Raw genomic sequence first — 18,169 nt, 5'->3', positions numbered from 1 at the left:
ATGTGAAGTGTTTCCCCCTTAAATCTGATAAGACTTGAGATAAGATGCTAACATAAAAAAAAGTCTTGAAAGCTCATCCACTGTAGTTTGTCCTTCTGAAACACCAGTGGTAGCTTTTTGTGTCTGAACAATGCACTTGATCCTTCTGTTAGGTTTTCAACTACCATTCATTGCCTCTCACTGGATTACCCTACATAGGTATACACAGATGTGTGACTCTGGTGCCAGCCGTTGACATCTTATAGATTTCCTTCAGTTACCTCACTTTTTGTCTCACTTTTTTGAGCAGTCATTACAATCACTTCTTGGGTGGAGTTAATTTAACTTACTGTAGGTCCAATTTTCTGCTTGGGTGGAGTTAATTTAACTTACTGTAGGTTCAATTTTCTGCTTTCTCTTGCTTTAGGAGGCAGTGACTTCAAAGGTAATGACTCACCACACAGAAGTTCTCCACTGAGCCCTCTGTAGGTTGAATGTATTTGATTTCCGATCAGTTTCTAACAACTCATGCTTTTTCTTGGAGCTAGCATTTAGTTCAGTTTATACCTATTGACATTAACATTGCTAATATCCACTTATTACTGTTGGATGTAATAAGATGTATTATGTAATTAATCATTTTTCATAGGTCCTACTCAATTCCCTTATTGTGTCCTTGAAACAGCCTAAATAAATCTATGCCAGTAATGAAATTTTTCACCATTTCATTTTTTTCTCCCTTTCAATAAACATATTAACAAAGAATCTCAATACTGATATTGCCACTTAATATACCACATTAATAACTATATTCTGTGCTTTGCCATGAAAGTGATTTCAACATTTTGTTTCTTGTTATAAAATACAGCACATTTTCTCCCCCATTGAAAAATAGGACAACACACTTTTAAAGAAAGTTAATCTGGGATGCTCTGGTGAAAAGCTTGTTAGAATCCAGATAAGGAATATCAGTCCACTTCTTGATTATCCCTATGCAGTTGAAGGTTGTGGCTGTAACTCAGAAATACTGCAGTTAAATATGTTATCCTGTAACAGTCTTGAAACACAGAAGTTGTTTCAATGGCTATACTGATTCAGTGATGACAAAAGGTAAAATACAGATAATTCTGTAGAGCAGTTTGTGGTGTTTTTTCCTGATGAACTTCTAAGTTAATTAAAAGTATCTAATTAACTTACCTGAGCTTGGCGTAATAATTATGTATTCTAAAATCAAGCTTATTTTATATTACAAAAATATAGCTATCTATAGCTCCTTCTTGAAAACCTAGCGTGGTTAGGACAATATTTGAATGTTGGTTTTTAGCATTAGAAACTGAAAAGAGCATCATTAGGACAAATATTACAGATGTATTTTTTTTCTACATGGTGTCTTCAAATCTGCGCTCATCATAGTTGTTGGAGTGAATTTCATGTTGTTTCTCCTCTTCTGGAATCTGCCATGAAAATCAGACAAGAGTTCAGTTATGAGATATAGACTTCCTTTTGCCATGAAAGGAGACTAAAGTGCACTGAGAATGTCTTTCTGTTTGTATATATTGTATGTATATATTAACATTGACCTAGTCTAACATGAACCACCAGTTCTGAATTCTGAGGGACAAATTCAGGGGTTTCTTAATAGAAGAATTCATTAATACTGATGTTAGCTATGATAGTGCAAAATTAATATTTGGGATTTTCAAAGAGCTCTAAAGAAACAAGATGACAATCTCTAATGAAATGTAAATGATGTTGCATGCTAAATATCAATGTCTCTTCCATTACCTGATAAAGCTCACTTAGAATAGAATATTTCTGAACAGTTCTACTGATACTATAGGACCATCAATTGAGCAGAGTTGTCTTATTATCACTGGTCAACACAGGCCATGAATTCTTCAACCACACTTTAAAAATTTCCTTTTCCTGACATTTTTTATCATTTACATGTGACAGCCTATTTCAGGTCTTGCCAAAAATTAGTGGGTTTACTTTCCTGTGGTCAAGTAGCAAAAGACTTGCAAAGCTGCCTTCAAAAGTTATTTTTTTCTGATTGTTATTGCTACAGCTGATCTTTTGGTTTAAAACTTCCTCTTAAACCGCAAACCTTATCTCACCAAAAGCCAAATTGCGTGGTTCATACTGGAGTTGTATCTTACCTCCCAATAAACAGAGTCATCAAAGCAGTTCTGGTCAGATGCTTGTCCCAAGAAGGGCAGCTTTAGGATACCACCTGCAGGAAAAACAGCATCAGAGGTTAAAAAACGAACAAAACTCCCAAATACATGTTCCTCAGATGTGGCTTGGGGAGTCATAGAATTTTCTGACTCATTTTCTAGTTTACAGAAATGCCCAACCATCTTGGGACATCACGTCAGTCATTATGAGAGGTGGTGCAGGTTTCTTCTTGTCAACGTGGATAAGAGCTTGTTTTTAATTGCTCAAACCTTTCCTAGATTTCAGGTTGGAATTTTCTCTTTCAACCTGAATATTGTTTGGAAAGAATCCACAATCATATGGGAATATCTGACACCTAAATGAGTATGTCTTGATCTCAAACTAGTTTCTGTTCAGAAATTTAAGGATTCCATCCAGAACATCTTACTATCATAGAATGGTTAGAGTTGGAAGGGACCTTAGAGATCATCCAGTTCCAACCCCCTGCCATGGGCAGGGACACCTCCCACCAGACCAGGTTGCTCAAAGCCCCATCCAGCCTGGTCTTGAACCCCTCCAGGGATGGGGCAGTCACAGCTTCTCTGGGCAACCTGTTCCAGTGTCTCACCACCCTCACAGGAAAGAATTTCTTTCTGGTATCTAATCTAAATCTCCATCCCTTTGATCATCTTTCTGGCCCTCCGCTGGACCCTATTCTTATATATACAACCTTGAAGCCTTGAAGCATGTTTTCAGTAATATATCTGGGCTTCATTTGAGGACAAAACCCTCTAAAATTCACATATATTTCAGTTGCTATATACATCGTGCTGACCTGTCAATGCTCCGCCCGCCAGTGCAATTCCAAGTGAACTGCCCAGGGCAGCAGCCTGCATGCCAGGAGTTAAACTGACACCGGGCCTGAAAAGCACAGAAAAACAAAACATTGTCAATCAAAAAATTGTCATACTTTGAGACTGATAAGTGGTCTTAGGACATTGTATTTGCTGTCTGCTGGACAAGATGACTCAGAGGAAAATATCCTGCTATTGCTGTGAACGAGACAGAAATCATGATTTTATTTCAGTTTTAGTTTAGACTGGAGATGGAAACTATTTCTTTGAAAAGGTTATTAGCATCTTGTAAGCCTGTAGAGAACTTTCCCCTTTCTCAAAAAGACCAGCATTTCATTTTCTTGGAGTCTATTAAGGTAATGGAACTAGCCTATTTTGGCAATTTTCTTGGAAATATTGCAGTTACCAGTAGTGTAATTGTAGAATTGTAATAAAGATTCATCTACGTTTGAATGGTTCTGTGTGCCTTTTTAAAATTATGTTTTTAATTTATTTATTTTTATTCAAGCTTTTAATTTTGAACAAGCTGGGCATATAAAGAGTGCATTAAAGGCAGGATATCAAGACGACTCCTATTTAAACCAGAACACAATCTCTGACATAAAATTAAAAATGCATTTTCTGAGAAGAAAATCATCATTAGATCCAAGAAAAGCGGAAAATTAGGATAGACCTTCAAAAACTCACCTAACTTCCTCTTTTACTGCAGTTACTATGATGCCAGCGACACCTCCCAGTATTCCAGGCAAACCATGTAAATTATGAACTCCACAAGTGTCTTGAATGTTCAGCTTGGATGCCAGCAAAGGCTGTAATGAGGGGAAATACAAAGTTTATAGTCTTCCATTATCTCTGGGATGATATGCAAAAGAAAGTAGCGCAGAAGTACAAGAAACAATTGAACTTATTTCAAGTACGCAAAGCTTAGCTATAAAACCTTCTGTCTTTCCCTTCACTGGGAAATTGTTTAAATGCAGAGAAGACCAAGTATGAATGTGTAACAGTACAAATGTCTAAGTTACCATGAGAAATATAATGGCATAGAACAGATGACAGTCCTAAATTTGACAGTCCTAAAAGATTTTCCTAATCTTTTCAGCCTTTTTCAGGTTGAAAATGGTGGCTTAGTAACACATACACGCCTGCCCTGAGTCGGCTAGTCAGGTATTTTCTTCCAGAATGTTTCTCCATCAGGAAAAGCCAGTTTGAACAGTTTTAGTCAGAATATTTTATTTCTACATTTTGCACAGGAAACAATTCCATTTTATACCTCAACAGTATTGCTTGACTGCAGACCTATTTAGAAATTTTGAATGACTGAAATGTAATTAGTCCTATTTCACTGGAAAATGGGCTTAAAGCAAAATTATGGCAGTTCCTTCAACAGAAATCCCAACTTTAACACACTCTAATATCTTCATGATCCTTCTTTGTTTTTAGCTAGGTGATGGACTGAAGTTACCTCATAAGCATATACTTAAATCACATTGATTTTAAAATAAGTGTTATCTAGAGCTTACTCTCCATACTGTATCAGCCAGTTTCTAAACCCCCTTTCTAGCAGACTAAGGGAGCTCCAGTAAAGCCAATGAAGCAATAAGTAAATGAGAGCAGAGGTGGGTTCTCAATACCTACAGTCAGGAAGTGGAACCCAAGAACAGAGATGATTCCAGCCAAGCTCCCAATGCACATGGCAACAAAAGGTGGGATAGGCAGGTCAGCACAGGTACCCACTGCTACTCCTCCTGCCAGGGTGGCATTTTGGATGAGAACCTGCAAAGAGTACACAAAGGTAGAGATGATATATGTGGAAGAGAAGCCTGTTTTAGGGCTGAGTGACTTTGAAGGCTTTTTAGCATACAGAAGTTTTCCAATTCTCCAGGTGGGATTTTTTCCAAAGAAGAATGGACAGGAATTTAAAACAGGGTTCCCTGTTACATGTTCAGGATGTTGGTTCAAAACTGCTCTAAGCCAGTTTAGCTGGGGCCAGTTTAATGAATTCCACCTTTTGCCAAGTCAATAAAACTTATCTGACCTCTTGAGAAACCAGGTTGAACCAGTGAGTACTGCCTCCTACAACAGGAGAAAATTCTTCAGAGTCATTGAACTGTGCCTGCTCACACTGGGCGCAGATAAACACTGCAACTGCTGGAAAGAAGTGGGTGAAAACGCAGGGCAGGATTTATAGGGCAAGGAGATGAAAGGCTGGCCGCCTCAACGTAGTTTGGTTTTGCAGCTGCACTCTGAGATTGCTGGGGAACAGGTTGTTGCCTCAAGAGACTTATTTTGGCTCTTGCAATATGGTAACACACATAGGATCTTCTTTGGAATAAGACCCAAAAGTCCACCTGAACATTGGACTAATGTCTCTATGGTCCAGCAGGTTCTTTGGACAAGAGAGAACAAGGGAGAAGGACCATCCCTATGATGTCTAAGAGTTTTCCACTTTCCAGATGCAGTGATCCCACTGAGGGATCACCGCACACGTCCCTCAGGGCCCAATCTTACGTTGTAGCTTTTAGAAGTATAATAGGTCTAATTTTGCCTACAGTATGAGCAAAGGCTCCACATACCTCATGGACATTGGGATTTTGCCTAATCATCCATATTGTAGAGGGGTTACTTGATTTAACAGGGTTTGCAATGTGATTCTTACCATACTGAATTTGCCTCTTTGATCCACCAGGCTGGAGAGGGCAAATGTTACGACAGCACATGCAGCCAAGGAATAGTAAGTGTTGATAATTGCTTTCATCTGATCAGGCCTTCCAGGTGCAATGGCAGAGTTAAAGCTGGGCCAAAAAAGCCAAAGGAACAGGGTACCTGGATGAATATAAGTCAAAATGAAACGAAGTCTGTTCAGTGACAAGGGATATTTTGATATGAAAGATCCAACGCAACAGAACTAGCTACAGGAAAAGAAGAAGATGGTCAATAAGAAACATGAAATAGACAAAATGCTGGAGGAAATAACAGATTACGCAGAAGCTTTTGACACTGGCAGCTGGGATTTTGACACATGGTCTGTATCAAATCTTACTGGAAGACTTTAACACATTGTGACCCCTTATAGTTCCCCACTCACTGCCAGAGATCACCACCACTGTGGAAACCATGCCAGAATAGGATGCACCACATTTTCACATGCAAATACTTTATCATCTGTAGTTTTAGCTGGCAAATTGATCTGTGAATAGAATAGATCTCATGACAGACAGATGTATGGTTTCTAATATTCATTAGCACGACAGGTACAGCTCAATACTTTTAATTATGGCCAATTTCTATGGAAATGGATGCAGTGTAATAATAGGTGATCATTAAAACACAGGGATGAAAGGGACATGAACAACTGATCAGCACTCAATATTACTTCACTTACCAATCATGGCAAACATGTCCGAATGGTAGGTAGATTCTTCATTTTCATGTTTGTTTTTCAAACCAGGACGATACAAGACTAAGGTTACAGCCAAACCAAAATAAGCTCCGAAGGCATGGATAGTCATTGAGGCTCCAACATCAGTGGCCTGTAATAGAGACCCAAAATACTGTCACAGCTTTTATACAGCAAAAAGATGAGCAGTTAAGGAAGGAGAAGTCTGGATAACTTTAATCGTTTATAAAACCTAGAATATGTAAAATGGAATTTTTACAAAGTGAAAACATTTTTTATAATTAAAAAAGAATTTTTGCTAAGTAGTTGTACCTGAAATACTTCTGCAACTAGATGTTCGTTGCATGCAAAGATTGTGATCTCCAGAATTGTCAAGATCAGCATCTGAACAGGACTTGTTTTCCCCAGGACAGCTCCAAATGAAATCAAAGCAGTTGCTGTACTGAAGTCTGCATTTATCATGCTGAGGTTAAGAAAATGAATAAAATAAAACAAAGCAAAACAGAAACACGAGAGAAAAGAAAAATCAGTTTAAAGAGACCTGAAATAAAGCTGTAATATCAAGCCTGTCATATCATTAAAATGATAGAGCTTTAACTCTACAGATATAAAATTATCAAGATCATCTTTGTGGATGAAAACATAAATTAATCAAAAACTTGCAGCACAGAAGGCACTAACTTAGGAGTCCCTCTACAAATGCCAGTCTGTAAACATTAAGGAACTACTTGTATTATTTATGCTTGTCCCTCAGTAATGCTTGGATGCTGTTCCTTTCAAAATTATCAACAAGTTCTCTCAGAAAACAGAACCACAGGTGTGGAAAACACTCTGAGACCTTGGCAGAAGCAGGACAGATGAATGGGAGGGGGATTAAAAGTATGCAGAGACATTGTTCATGAGGTCTCTTATGCTATGATTGGGGTTCATAACCTACTGCAGTATGCTGTGCTGGCAAATCATTCCTTGAGAAGTAGGAGAACACCTCATGAGTGGGTATATACACTGTTCCAACCTTTCTCCTGTGACCCCCTGTGTCAGGGAAAGACAGATCCTTTCATGCTTGCTGGAAGCAGGAGATGCTGTGCCACTGCTGGAAACCTTCCAGCTTCCACAGCTCCAGAGATTCAGAGCAGTCTCTCTTCATGACCTACAGCCCACATGTAACGTACCACCTCAAATTTCATCCCACTCTTAAGTTGCCTTGGCCCAGTGCACTAGGTGTTGCCCCTTTAGAAGTGAAGGGCAGATGAATGTTGCAGAGGTGGACAGTAAGGCTCAAGCAAATCTCAGTGAACTTAGAAGTCCGATCCAGCAGATGTTACAGTTTATGGCTTCTCTTGATATCTTAAGGAACAGAAAAGTCATTTTTGGTAAATTCACATGTACCTTTTGACATTGACATGAATTTTCCCTCCTTTCATGTGCCAAAATCCTTGCATCAGGGTTCCCCACTGGAGACCAAAGGCAGCAATGAGCATGGTGATACCAACACTGCTGAATCCATATTTCTTCAGAAAGGTCATCAGGAAACCAAATCCAATAAATATCATCACATGGACATCCTGAAAGACTGAAGGGAAAACACGTCTGTGTAACGATTATGAAGAGTGACTGTGAAGGGAGGAAAGCTAGGGACAAATGAGGATTTAATAGAAAAGAAAAGAGTTCCAAAGCCATGTTATCGATGTGATCCACCCTTCCCCACTTCATGATCAGTCTCTAGTTGCAGATTGAGTGTTTGAAAAATGCAAGACCTAATTATTGATTTTATTCCTTGCTATATCATTATGGAAAGAACACTAGGTCTCTATACCAGCAGATTTAGTGTATCTGGAACTGTGCTCTGTGTATGAAGTTACTGGAAACAACTCGGCTTCATGTCCTTGCAGAAAAGGTCACTTCCCCTTCAAATAAAGGCTGTCATCTCCAGTTTGTTCTGACTAACTCCAAAATTGTACATAGGATTTTTCTGACAGAGTGTCAGTTGGGCCAGTGCTGTGATCCCTAAAAATTACTGTAAAAGAGATTTATTTCTTTACCCAGGTAAAAGAAAAAGACATTGAATGTAATGTATAAACTAGTAAATTAATATTGCTAATCAGCATATCCTCCTTCATAGCCCTCCTTCAAATATGTTTTTTCTCTCCCCAAATATGAATTTTGTTAAAATATTGTTATTTTTCTACTTTTTTTGAAGCAGTTGGGGGTAGGGGGTTTTTGTTTGTTTGTTTTGTGTTTTTTTAACTAATTTCCTTTTTTGGACTTTTTCATACAAACTGCGTTTATCACCACAACATGGATATTTTATGTTTTAAAATATTTTGCTATTCTGAAGTGTTTCATGTGATTTAATGGCCTCTACACCAAATGGGTTTGAGTCGTCTAATTAATAACTTTTCTTTGATTTTATTGTTAGTAAGAACCTCAGTATAGAGAAACTATTTCATTTCATTTCTACTTCGTTGCCTTCGTGCAAATACACGGAAAAAACTTGAGATATTGACCTGGGTAATATAATACTTGATTTGAAGTTACATTTCCCAGTTATGTACTTTCAACATTCATATAGTTTTGCTATATGCATTACCATGTTTAGCCAAAAGAGGGCCCAGAAGTACAATAATTTACTGAAGATTCCTAATAAAATCTCTTATGTTTACACTGCCATATTCCAGCCCTGACTTAGCACTGAAATAACATACACCCAGGTAGGAAGATCTTTTACATGGGGCTACACACATTTAAGAAACAGCATAGAAAGGTAGGAGGTTCACAGACATCCCCAACGCTTTTCCTTCTTCTTTAGGCTGGGCATTTTCACATTTATTTCCTGATGCAATAATAGCCAGTGATGGGATTTTTAAGGCCCCTGCGGTGCTTTGGAACCTTCCCTTTTTCCACCATGTTACTCAGTTTCCAGAACTGTTTTCCAAACTCTTGTGCTTCTCTTACTGCTTATTTTAAAAGATACATAAAAGACACTCTTGTAAAACTACTTTATTAAAAGCTTGTTAATGTTACCCAAAAGAATGCAGAACTAGAGAGAAAATCCATAAAAGCTGCAAAAAAAGCTGCAAAAAAAAGAGCTGCATCTACAAAAGTAGCTTTTTTGTTTGAATTTAGCAGAAGAACATGGAAATGTATTTAATAAATGCTGACCATGACGAGTCAAAGTGATATATGACCTCAACAGTTTTCAGTTTGTGTCATATTTGAGTTTCATGCAAATATGTTACCCAAAAGAATGCAGAACTAGAGAGCAAATCCATAAAAGCTGCACAGTAACATCTACAAATGTAGCTTTTTTTGTTTGAATTTAGCAGAAGAAAATGGAAATGTATTTAATAAATGATGACCATGACGAGTCAAAGTGATATATGAGCTCAACAGTTTTCAGTTTGTGTCATACTTGAGTTTCATGCACAAAATGAGGGGTGCACTTGAAAATTACCTACTTCTCTTTTTATTATTTAGTCAGCCTATGCCATGGACTTCCCAATAAATTTTTTGGTTTGTCCATTCAGCCTAGTCAGCTCCAGGTAAGAAAATTTTTCCAGTCTCCCAGAGGAGGCTACGGTTTGTCAGCATTCAGCATATTACTTGTGGTTGTTTGCAATCTCCTGGTTAAACCAGTGCAGACAAAGCAAGTAAATTGTTCTCATCAAAACAATCCCATTCATGTAGGCAACATCTCTGTAAACCAGGCCTAGATTAGTAAAAGATGCTTCACACTTAAGTAACCTGACTCTACCTCTGAGCAAAAGAACAGGTTTCAAAAGCACATTGATGGCTGAGGAGTTTAATTTTCAGTGCCTGTCGATAGGGCTTCTGCAAGCTCGGTCTCTTTTGAAAGGTGCTTTTAGAAATCTTACCCCAGCCCTAAAGATTAGAAGCAAGCAGCTGGTTGACACCTAATCCTGGGTCCTCCTGAGGGCTAAACAGCATTCATATAAGTGTTTTAGAGTTCTTTGGGTTTCTTTACACAAAAGATTTAAAGTCCTGGTTAAAACTAAGTTAATTCGTGTATGTTGAGGACAAGTTTCAACTATCCTAAGCTACACCTTGTGCTTTAACTACCCCTTACACATTCTTTTAAAGAAGAGTATGTCTGGAATGATTTCAAGTTGTGGAGAAAACAGCATGATTTCTCATAAACTGCTTCAGTTTATTACAAAGCACGAAACATAGTGCTTCTGTTCTGTGAGACAGGGAAATAAAGACTGAGAAGAACAATCCAGCAGATTCTGAGCAAAATCACTGCACGTGATCCTGCAAGGCTGTCCAAGACCAACATATTAATTCAACTGCAAGGACTCCACATGGTGACCAGTCTCAACGCAAAGATGCTTGTGACATCTAGGTTTGTACTAAAAGTGATTTTGTTCTGCCTGAAGGAGTAAACCATAGAACCCTGAACAAGAGCAGCGCATAAATTTTCCTAAGCCATGACGCACGGATCAATCACAGGACATTACATGCAGGATACCAGTATTAAAAAAATCCTCTAGGAGCTCTTGCAGAACCATCACATGCCATTGTCCTCCCATTCCAGTGGCATGGCACACCTGAAATTGTCCATCCAATTTGCCATGTCTGTACTTGCATCCACCAGAAATAGATAAAATGCAAAGCTATACTTTGGGAATGATCTCAGCTCAGCCTTCCTTACCAGAGTGCAAAACTATGGTGACCCTCAATTATTATTTTCATCTTTCTTCAGCCCAAAAATACTGAAACAGCTTGAATTCATTGTGCTGAGGTATTTAAGGCATATAAAAGCAGGCCCTGCACTGCAGTTCTGAGAATATATATTGGTCCCTGGATGAAACAATGGAATCTATGAGGTACAGATGTGTTAACATCCCTGGGGATAACATGGGAAGCAGTTTGAACCCATCATTTTATGAACTTGGGGGAAGTCCTGGCTCAGGATATGTCCTAATGTATCTATACAACCATAGCATTAACTTTCTGCCAGGTCTTCAGGCAAACTGTGGTCTTGAGTGCGCTTTGAAGACAGGGAAGCCTGAGGGGGAGTGGGCCTAAAATAGATATGAGGAAATCCTGCGTTTATTCCACTTGTTTATTCTGTAGAAATATCCGTGCTGTGAAATTATTAGTGCGGTCTTGGGCATAGTTTTTCCTAGGCCAGCTGTCACCTCCTGGGTGATAGTGGACCAAGGGTTGTTCCCAATATACCATCTAGACAAGGCCACTTAATTTAGGAACTGGGGTAGCTCAATATCATGGTCACAGCCACAGCCAAGAGAATGGGCTCTGCCATAGCCTAAGTTACTGTCTCTCAGGGATTCTGCTGCACCTCAGTGGAGTTAACCCAAATATGAGTAATTAGCCCCTGACGTTCATCAGCTGACTTGCATCTGGAGCTGAATAATGCCATGTATTCACTGCTCTCTCAACTGGACAATGCTCTGTGTGAGAACACACACCACAGGACTACTAGGGAGTGAGGTGACCCTGAGATCACATTACCCTGTAACAGTCACTGAAAGGCCAGTTGGAATGAGAAAAAAAGAAGGATACATTCAAAATTACATGGGTACTACATACAGGCAAGGAGTTCTGTACTGTTATGATCATCATTATGAAGATTGCAACGAGTCACTAAGACATCAGAGCCAAGAAAATGAACAAGAAACCTTCAGTACTGCTAGAGAGACACAGGCTGCTCCTCTGCAAACTTATTTTTTCTATTTGTTTACAACTGCAGTCTCGTCTTTGCATGTGGAGGAGGAGGGTGGGAGAAGTCAGCAACCACTTCTCAAGCCAAAAGCTTTCTCCCTGAGCTACATCGAGCATTTGCACAACAACAAATCAACAGAAACATTTGCAGGCTGAACCGTTACTCTACAACTGAGCCACTGCTTTGAGAGACAGACGGGGGTTATCCACCTTGTGACAAAACTATTGTCCTTTGAGGAGTCCAGTTTCTGCAGACTTATTTTGTAACAATGATGAACATGCTGCCCAATTTCCATATTCTCATAAGAGAACCTTTTGAAACCTGGATGATGGTAGTGGAATGTTCTGTTTGTGTTCATTATTTGATAGAGTAATCAGTATAGAAGGCCTGACAAGAAGCACTACCATCCATCTCTGGAAAATGCTAGAATTGTTCGAAGTAATTTATATTTCTCCAAGTTTTAACCTGCTATACTAACAGTAGAACTATTTTCGGGACTCTTCTCTCAGTAGTTAGCTACTTTCAGAATTTTATATGTGCTTGACTTGAATTTGTCTTTGAAGCCTGCTGCTTTCACACCTCAGACAAACTTTGTTTGCCCCAAAGCATACATTTCTTTTCTCGCTATATTGGTAGGTCTCATAAGTTATTCAGAAATCCCGCTCAGGATTAGTTTAAAGAAATTCTAACTTCTACAAATCTTAGACAGCAACACTTACTTGGGTATAAAACTTCAGAGCCATCAGTGAGGTCATATTCCACAAATATCCCAAACAAAACAATGATGATCACTTGCAGAAAAAGAGCCAGGATCGAGAACTTGAACCTCATGTTGGTGTCAAGGGCTGAAGCCATTGCAGGAGAGCGGGCGGCTGGGAGAGCCTGATAAAGGACGCTTGCCTTCAGTGGAGCTGCTTAATTCAGTGGATCTGGGTGATATAGCAGAAAAAAAAAAAATTAAAAAAAAAAAAGAAGAAACAGAGAGACAAGCAAACACACCGTCACACCCACTATGGGAGGGAAACACTATGGGTCAGTATAGCAATTTCTATTTCCCAGGCTATTTCTGTACATGAAATGCTGGCTTACGCGTTTCTTTCAATTTGTAATGCAACCCAGCTCATTTAGCCACAGATATGCTTCTCATTGTCTTATACGTATTTTAAAAAGGAAATAGTGTAAAAGAAAATCTCAGAGAGCCTTGTTTGCTGCACATAGTAAGGAACACAGCCGCAGTCAATTGTGATTCCTGTAGTCAAGAATTTCTTCAAGTTGTAGGTTTCATTTTGAAAGGTTAATAGTTTTTCATCTTATATGAAACATGGATAATCTCCTATCGCTTCATATAAGATTTGGTAAGCAAAGAGAATCTTTTTCGGCAGACTGAAGAAGTGCTTGTTCTTATTTCACAGTGAATTAAGTACTCAGAGCACAAGTTCTCATTGTGAAATCTTATTTAAAAAGAAAATAATTATACTTCTTAGTAAGAAAAAAGGATATTCCTAGTTGTTAGAAGATAAAGTTGTAAATTATTAAAAAGAGGAATTTGAAAAAGCAGCTCAATTTTTCAATTTTAATTATTGCTATTTGTATTTCCCTTAGCTCATAAAATAAAAATAGGTCAGAGACCAAATCTCTTAAATGGTTTTAAAAACCTCTGTTTGTAAACTTTCTCATGAATGAAGGGGTAAATTAAATTTCACTTAGATTACTATTGGATGATCAGTCGTTCTTGAGCTTCACATTGCTTGTCAAAATTGAACTTGGCTCTTAAAAGTTTTATGGATAAAATACTCCATTAATGTGATCCTGAGTAACTTGGCCTCTGTTAATCCAGTGTTCAGAAGATGGGCCAAAATTGTACAGTAGGAGCCTTTACCTCATGAAAAAAAATACATCTATTAAAAAAAGGGATGATATTGCAGTAATAGACTAATTGATCATGAAGTATTAGTACTAGGAAACAGCAAGAAATTGTTGTGTCAATCCTTGGGTATAAAAATCAGCGTAATCCATAGACGCTGGGACGTGATGTTACCTTGGGCTGTTTTCCTGGTGAGACTACTGTTGGAAAATGCTTAGATGCTTATAAGTATCTAAAGGGTGGGTTGAAGGAGGATGGAGCTGGACTCTCTTCAGTGGTTCCCAGTGACAGGATGAGGGGCAATGGGCACAAGCTGGAACATGGGAAGGAAGTTCCACTCAAATCTGAGGAAGAACTTCTTTCCAGTGAGGGTCACAGAGCCTTGGAACAGGCTGCCCAGGGAGGGTGTCGCCTTCTCTGGAGATCTTCAAGACCCACCTGGATGCAGTCCTGAGTAATGTGCTCTGGGCAATCCTGCTTTGGCAGGGGAGTTGGACTGGATGAGCTCTAGAGGTCCCTTCCAACTCTGACAATTCCGTGATTCCGTGAAAAGTGCTCACATGCTATGAGATTTAAAGAATTCAGGTGTTTTTTTTAGGATACATCTATACTAGTACACCAGGCAGTGCCACAACCTTTTCTCCATTTCTGAGAGCACTTTACGTATTTGTCAATCTTTACCTTGCCAAATGTGGTGGCTACTAGTACACCAGGCAGTGCCACAACCTTTCCTCCATTTCTGAGAGCACTTTATGTATTTGTCAATCTTTACCTTGCCAAGCGGGGTGGTTGACACCAGGCGCCTTTTAGGAATGCTGCCCTGTTCTTGATAACTCCTGGACTAAGTCAACTTGACACTGTTTTGCAATCTTAGGGAAGATAAAAGCCCTGGCACCATCCATTTTCTAGTGTAAAGGTAGAATTAGACCACTGTTCAAACCAAGTTTAAAGTGATCTCAGCTTTTTATCCTTGAAAATGGGCCTGTGGATTTGTAATGAACATACCAGTATACCACAGAATCAAACTTGCAAGTGGAAAAGCTAAAATAAGCTTATAGGTACTTTTTTTGTTGTAGAGACTGTATTTCATTAGAACAGCTCAAAGAGAGGAAGCAGAGCTTTGTTAAAAAGCTATTGCTCATCCTTGCTGTACCGCAGGATAAGAAGGAGAGCAATGTTTGATTGTAAGGACTTGTGAGCTCATTTACACAGGAAGTGGTTAAAAAAGGACAAAATCATGAGTAAAGTTCATTTTGTTTTACCCATAGCTTAGCCATTAATATCTTGTGTTATTCATTACACAATGTTTTCCCCAGTGAATATCTCACATGATGTATGTGCCGTCTTTATATTAAGTTCTTTCAGGGGTGCAGAAAAAGCTCCTCATTGAAATCTTATTGGACAAAACATCTTTTAATAAATGTTTGAATTTTAAAATAGGTCGAGTCAAGTTCATCCAATCAGGACTTTCTCTATTATTACTTTAAATCTTAAATTGCATGTAGGTAGATAAACATAGGCCATCTTTTAATAAATGTTTGAATTTTAAAATAGGTCGAGTCAAGTTCATCCAATCAGGACTTTCTGTAATATTATTATTTGAAATCTTAAATTGCATGTAGGTACATAAACATACGTTGAAATCTTATTGGAGAAAACATCTTTTAATAAATGTTTGCATTTTAAAATGGGTCGAGTCAAGTTCATCCAATCAGGACTTTCTCTATTATTACTTTAAATCTTAAATTGCATGTAGGTAGATAAACATAGGCGCACAGAGACACAAAGTCCATATTGAAAGAGTATTCATCGCAGTGGAAACTTTGTGCATAGGAGAAAGTCAGTAGGTCCTGCATTTTATCCTAACATATTTCCCAGCTGAAGCAACTGCTGTGGCAACAGCTGTCTATCATTCCCATCTTTTTTCCTGGCTGTTGTCTTTTTTCTGACACAAGCTCACCAGGTGATGGGGTACAACCACCTGCAACATCTCATTTCAAAGGCCAGCAGTCTTTACCTGTGCATCCAACTACTGCATAGGTCAATCAAAAATGCACACATCTTGAGCTGCTGGTCTTCAGTGCCCCGGAAATTCCCTCATGTCTCCTTATTAGCTTCAGCCTAATCACCATGGCTATAAATACAATGGAAGAAGTGAGGGTGTTCTTAGATAAGTATCGTTGCACACCTGGATCTCAATGGAAGAAGTGAGGGTGTTCTTAGATAATTATCGTTGCACACCTGGATCTACTAACTAACTCTGGGTATTTGTCTTTTAAATGGCTGTTGGGTTTGTCATCCTACCTTTCCACCTGAATGAAAAACGTGGTGTTGGTGAAGTATCACAGCCTTTATGCAAATGAATGTGAATTGAATTGAATGTGGATGAAATGAATGTGAATGAAATGAACTGTGGCAGACTTTCTAGCCTGATGTGTGCTCTTATTGTGGACATAGCTACAGAGACCAGAAATGTAGGATAAGGTGCATCTTGCCTGCACACAGTGTTTCTGAACCTACTGAACCTTGAGCTGAATAAGTTTTTTTGCGAACATTGACATTTACCCCATTTCTCTGGTGTCATGGTAGAAGAGTTTTTTCATCAAACATTAACTTTAATGCTTTGAGTCAGCAAAAACCTACTTCACCTCAAACTGAGAGCTCAGCCAAGTAAATGCAGTTTGTCCATGCAGTCTTTAAGTAGCCTCCTTCAACTTGAAGAGGGAAGTGACAATTAGTGTGTTTTCTGATTCTTTGGGTAACAACAAGATTGTTTTGACTGGATCCATATCACCCCGGTCAGCCTTTTATCTGATTTCTTACAAATGCAGGTAAAATAAGCTCACTAATGCCCCACTAAAAATTTATTACAGGGAACACTAAGGTGTTCATCAAAAGAGAAAGGAAACACAATGGACACAAAGCAGTCGCAGTTTAATACATAGATGATGGTTTAGTTGACTTTATTACAGGGTCTCTTGCTAAAGTAACTGTGTTTTATTTTTCCATTTGAAATCACATACTTTCTTCTCTACAGAAGACCTTGCTTGATTACTTTACAACTCAAGTACACAAAGAACTGAGAGAGATTAAGACTAGAAGGAATTACTCAGTCTTTTTATTCTACCATCTAAATATAATGGGCCAGAGAATTGCATCCAGTTAATCTGTGTTTGGCTCAAGTGCACCTTGTCAAAGCGGAGCATGGTGGGCTTAAAAATTTCACTTTTCCATGTAATGCTTTTGTTGCAGGAGTGTTGCGAAGTAAAAACAAACTGCAGAAGCAGAAACTTTTGGTTGAGGTGTATCCCAAAGTTGCAGGAAAGCTGTTTACAAGAGATAACAGGGTTCGTTCTCCCTTACATGAGGGCCAGTTGTGATAAAAAAAAGGGACTACCTCAAGCAAGATGAATGCTTTACGGCCAGTTGTGATAAAAAAAAGGGACTACCTTAAGCAAGATACACCTTAAAGCTCTACCTATTATCCTGAGAAAGCAATTAGAATTGCTTATATGGCATTCTTGCTGTTGTGTATAAGGGAGATGAATGCTTTAAGTCTCGGATGCTACTTGCAGAAGATGTTAGTGATGAATCATGTCTATTGTCCCTTCCTCCCCATCAGTCTTGTGCTTAATTGTATCTGGGCACTTGAGGTGCCTCTTATAGAGACACTGTTCCTCCCAGTGTGAAGGCCCTCACTCAAGTCTTGCTCTAAAAGCAAGCAGGTATTGAGCTTCTGAAAAAGCACAAGGAGATGACTTCAGACATGGCAATGTATCATCTCAGTTGTCGTTCCTTACTGAGGACTCTAGATTTCAAAATCCAGTCTGGAGCTGTGAATATACCTGTATTTGTGTTCACTCTGCTCTTTGCAGAAGAAGAGCCAGAAGAGCACTAGGAAAGGTCACTTGTCAAGGAAATTGAGGAGAAGGTCTTTGTTCCCCACTGACCTTTCATGATACAGCTTTCCTTACTGGCATCAGCAAATATATATGCAGGTCAATTTGGACAATCTCCATGTTTCTCTTGGGTTGCAGACACTTTACAATGTCACTTGATTCACATTTGTTGCCTTCAGTGTGTTCTTGTTACGTTCTTTTTAATCACACCAAAAATTTCCCAGAACATAGGACAAGTTTTAAATGGAAACAGAAAGCTCTCTTCTACCAAAGCAAAGGCTTTGGTAGAAGCTCAGGAGTGGGAGGTGCTGT

General features: G+C 38.8%; 1 protein-coding gene across 1 annotated transcript; it reads right to left on the bottom strand.

The window, feature by feature from the left end:
* Positions 1-516: 516 nt before the first annotated feature.
* On the bottom strand, positions 517-13,022 carry RHAG (Rh-associated glycoprotein). Its single transcript, XM_014938310.1, has 10 exons — positions 12,814-13,022; positions 7,777-7,960; positions 6,700-6,850; positions 6,373-6,520; positions 5,647-5,813; positions 4,626-4,763; positions 3,678-3,799; positions 2,972-3,057; positions 2,139-2,212; positions 517-1,433 (listed from the first exon to the last, which is right to left on the bottom strand). Exons 1-10 carry the CDS (start codon positions 12,947-12,949, stop codon positions 1,359-1,361), a joined length of 1,281 nt encoding a protein of 426 aa, XP_014793796.1. The 5' UTR covers positions 12,950-13,022; the 3' UTR covers positions 517-1,358.
* Positions 13,023-18,169: the final 5,147 nt, after the last annotated feature.

This window comes from Calidris pugnax, unplaced genomic scaffold (assembly GCF_001431845.1).
Source record: "Calidris pugnax isolate Ruff unplaced genomic scaffold, ASM143184v1 scaffold73, whole genome shotgun sequence".
Taxonomy (NCBI): Eukaryota; Metazoa; Chordata; class Aves; order Charadriiformes; family Scolopacidae; genus Calidris; species Calidris pugnax.
The sequence above is the reverse complement of the archived record's forward strand: the minus strand, read 5'-3'. Positions and strand labels throughout refer to the sequence as shown.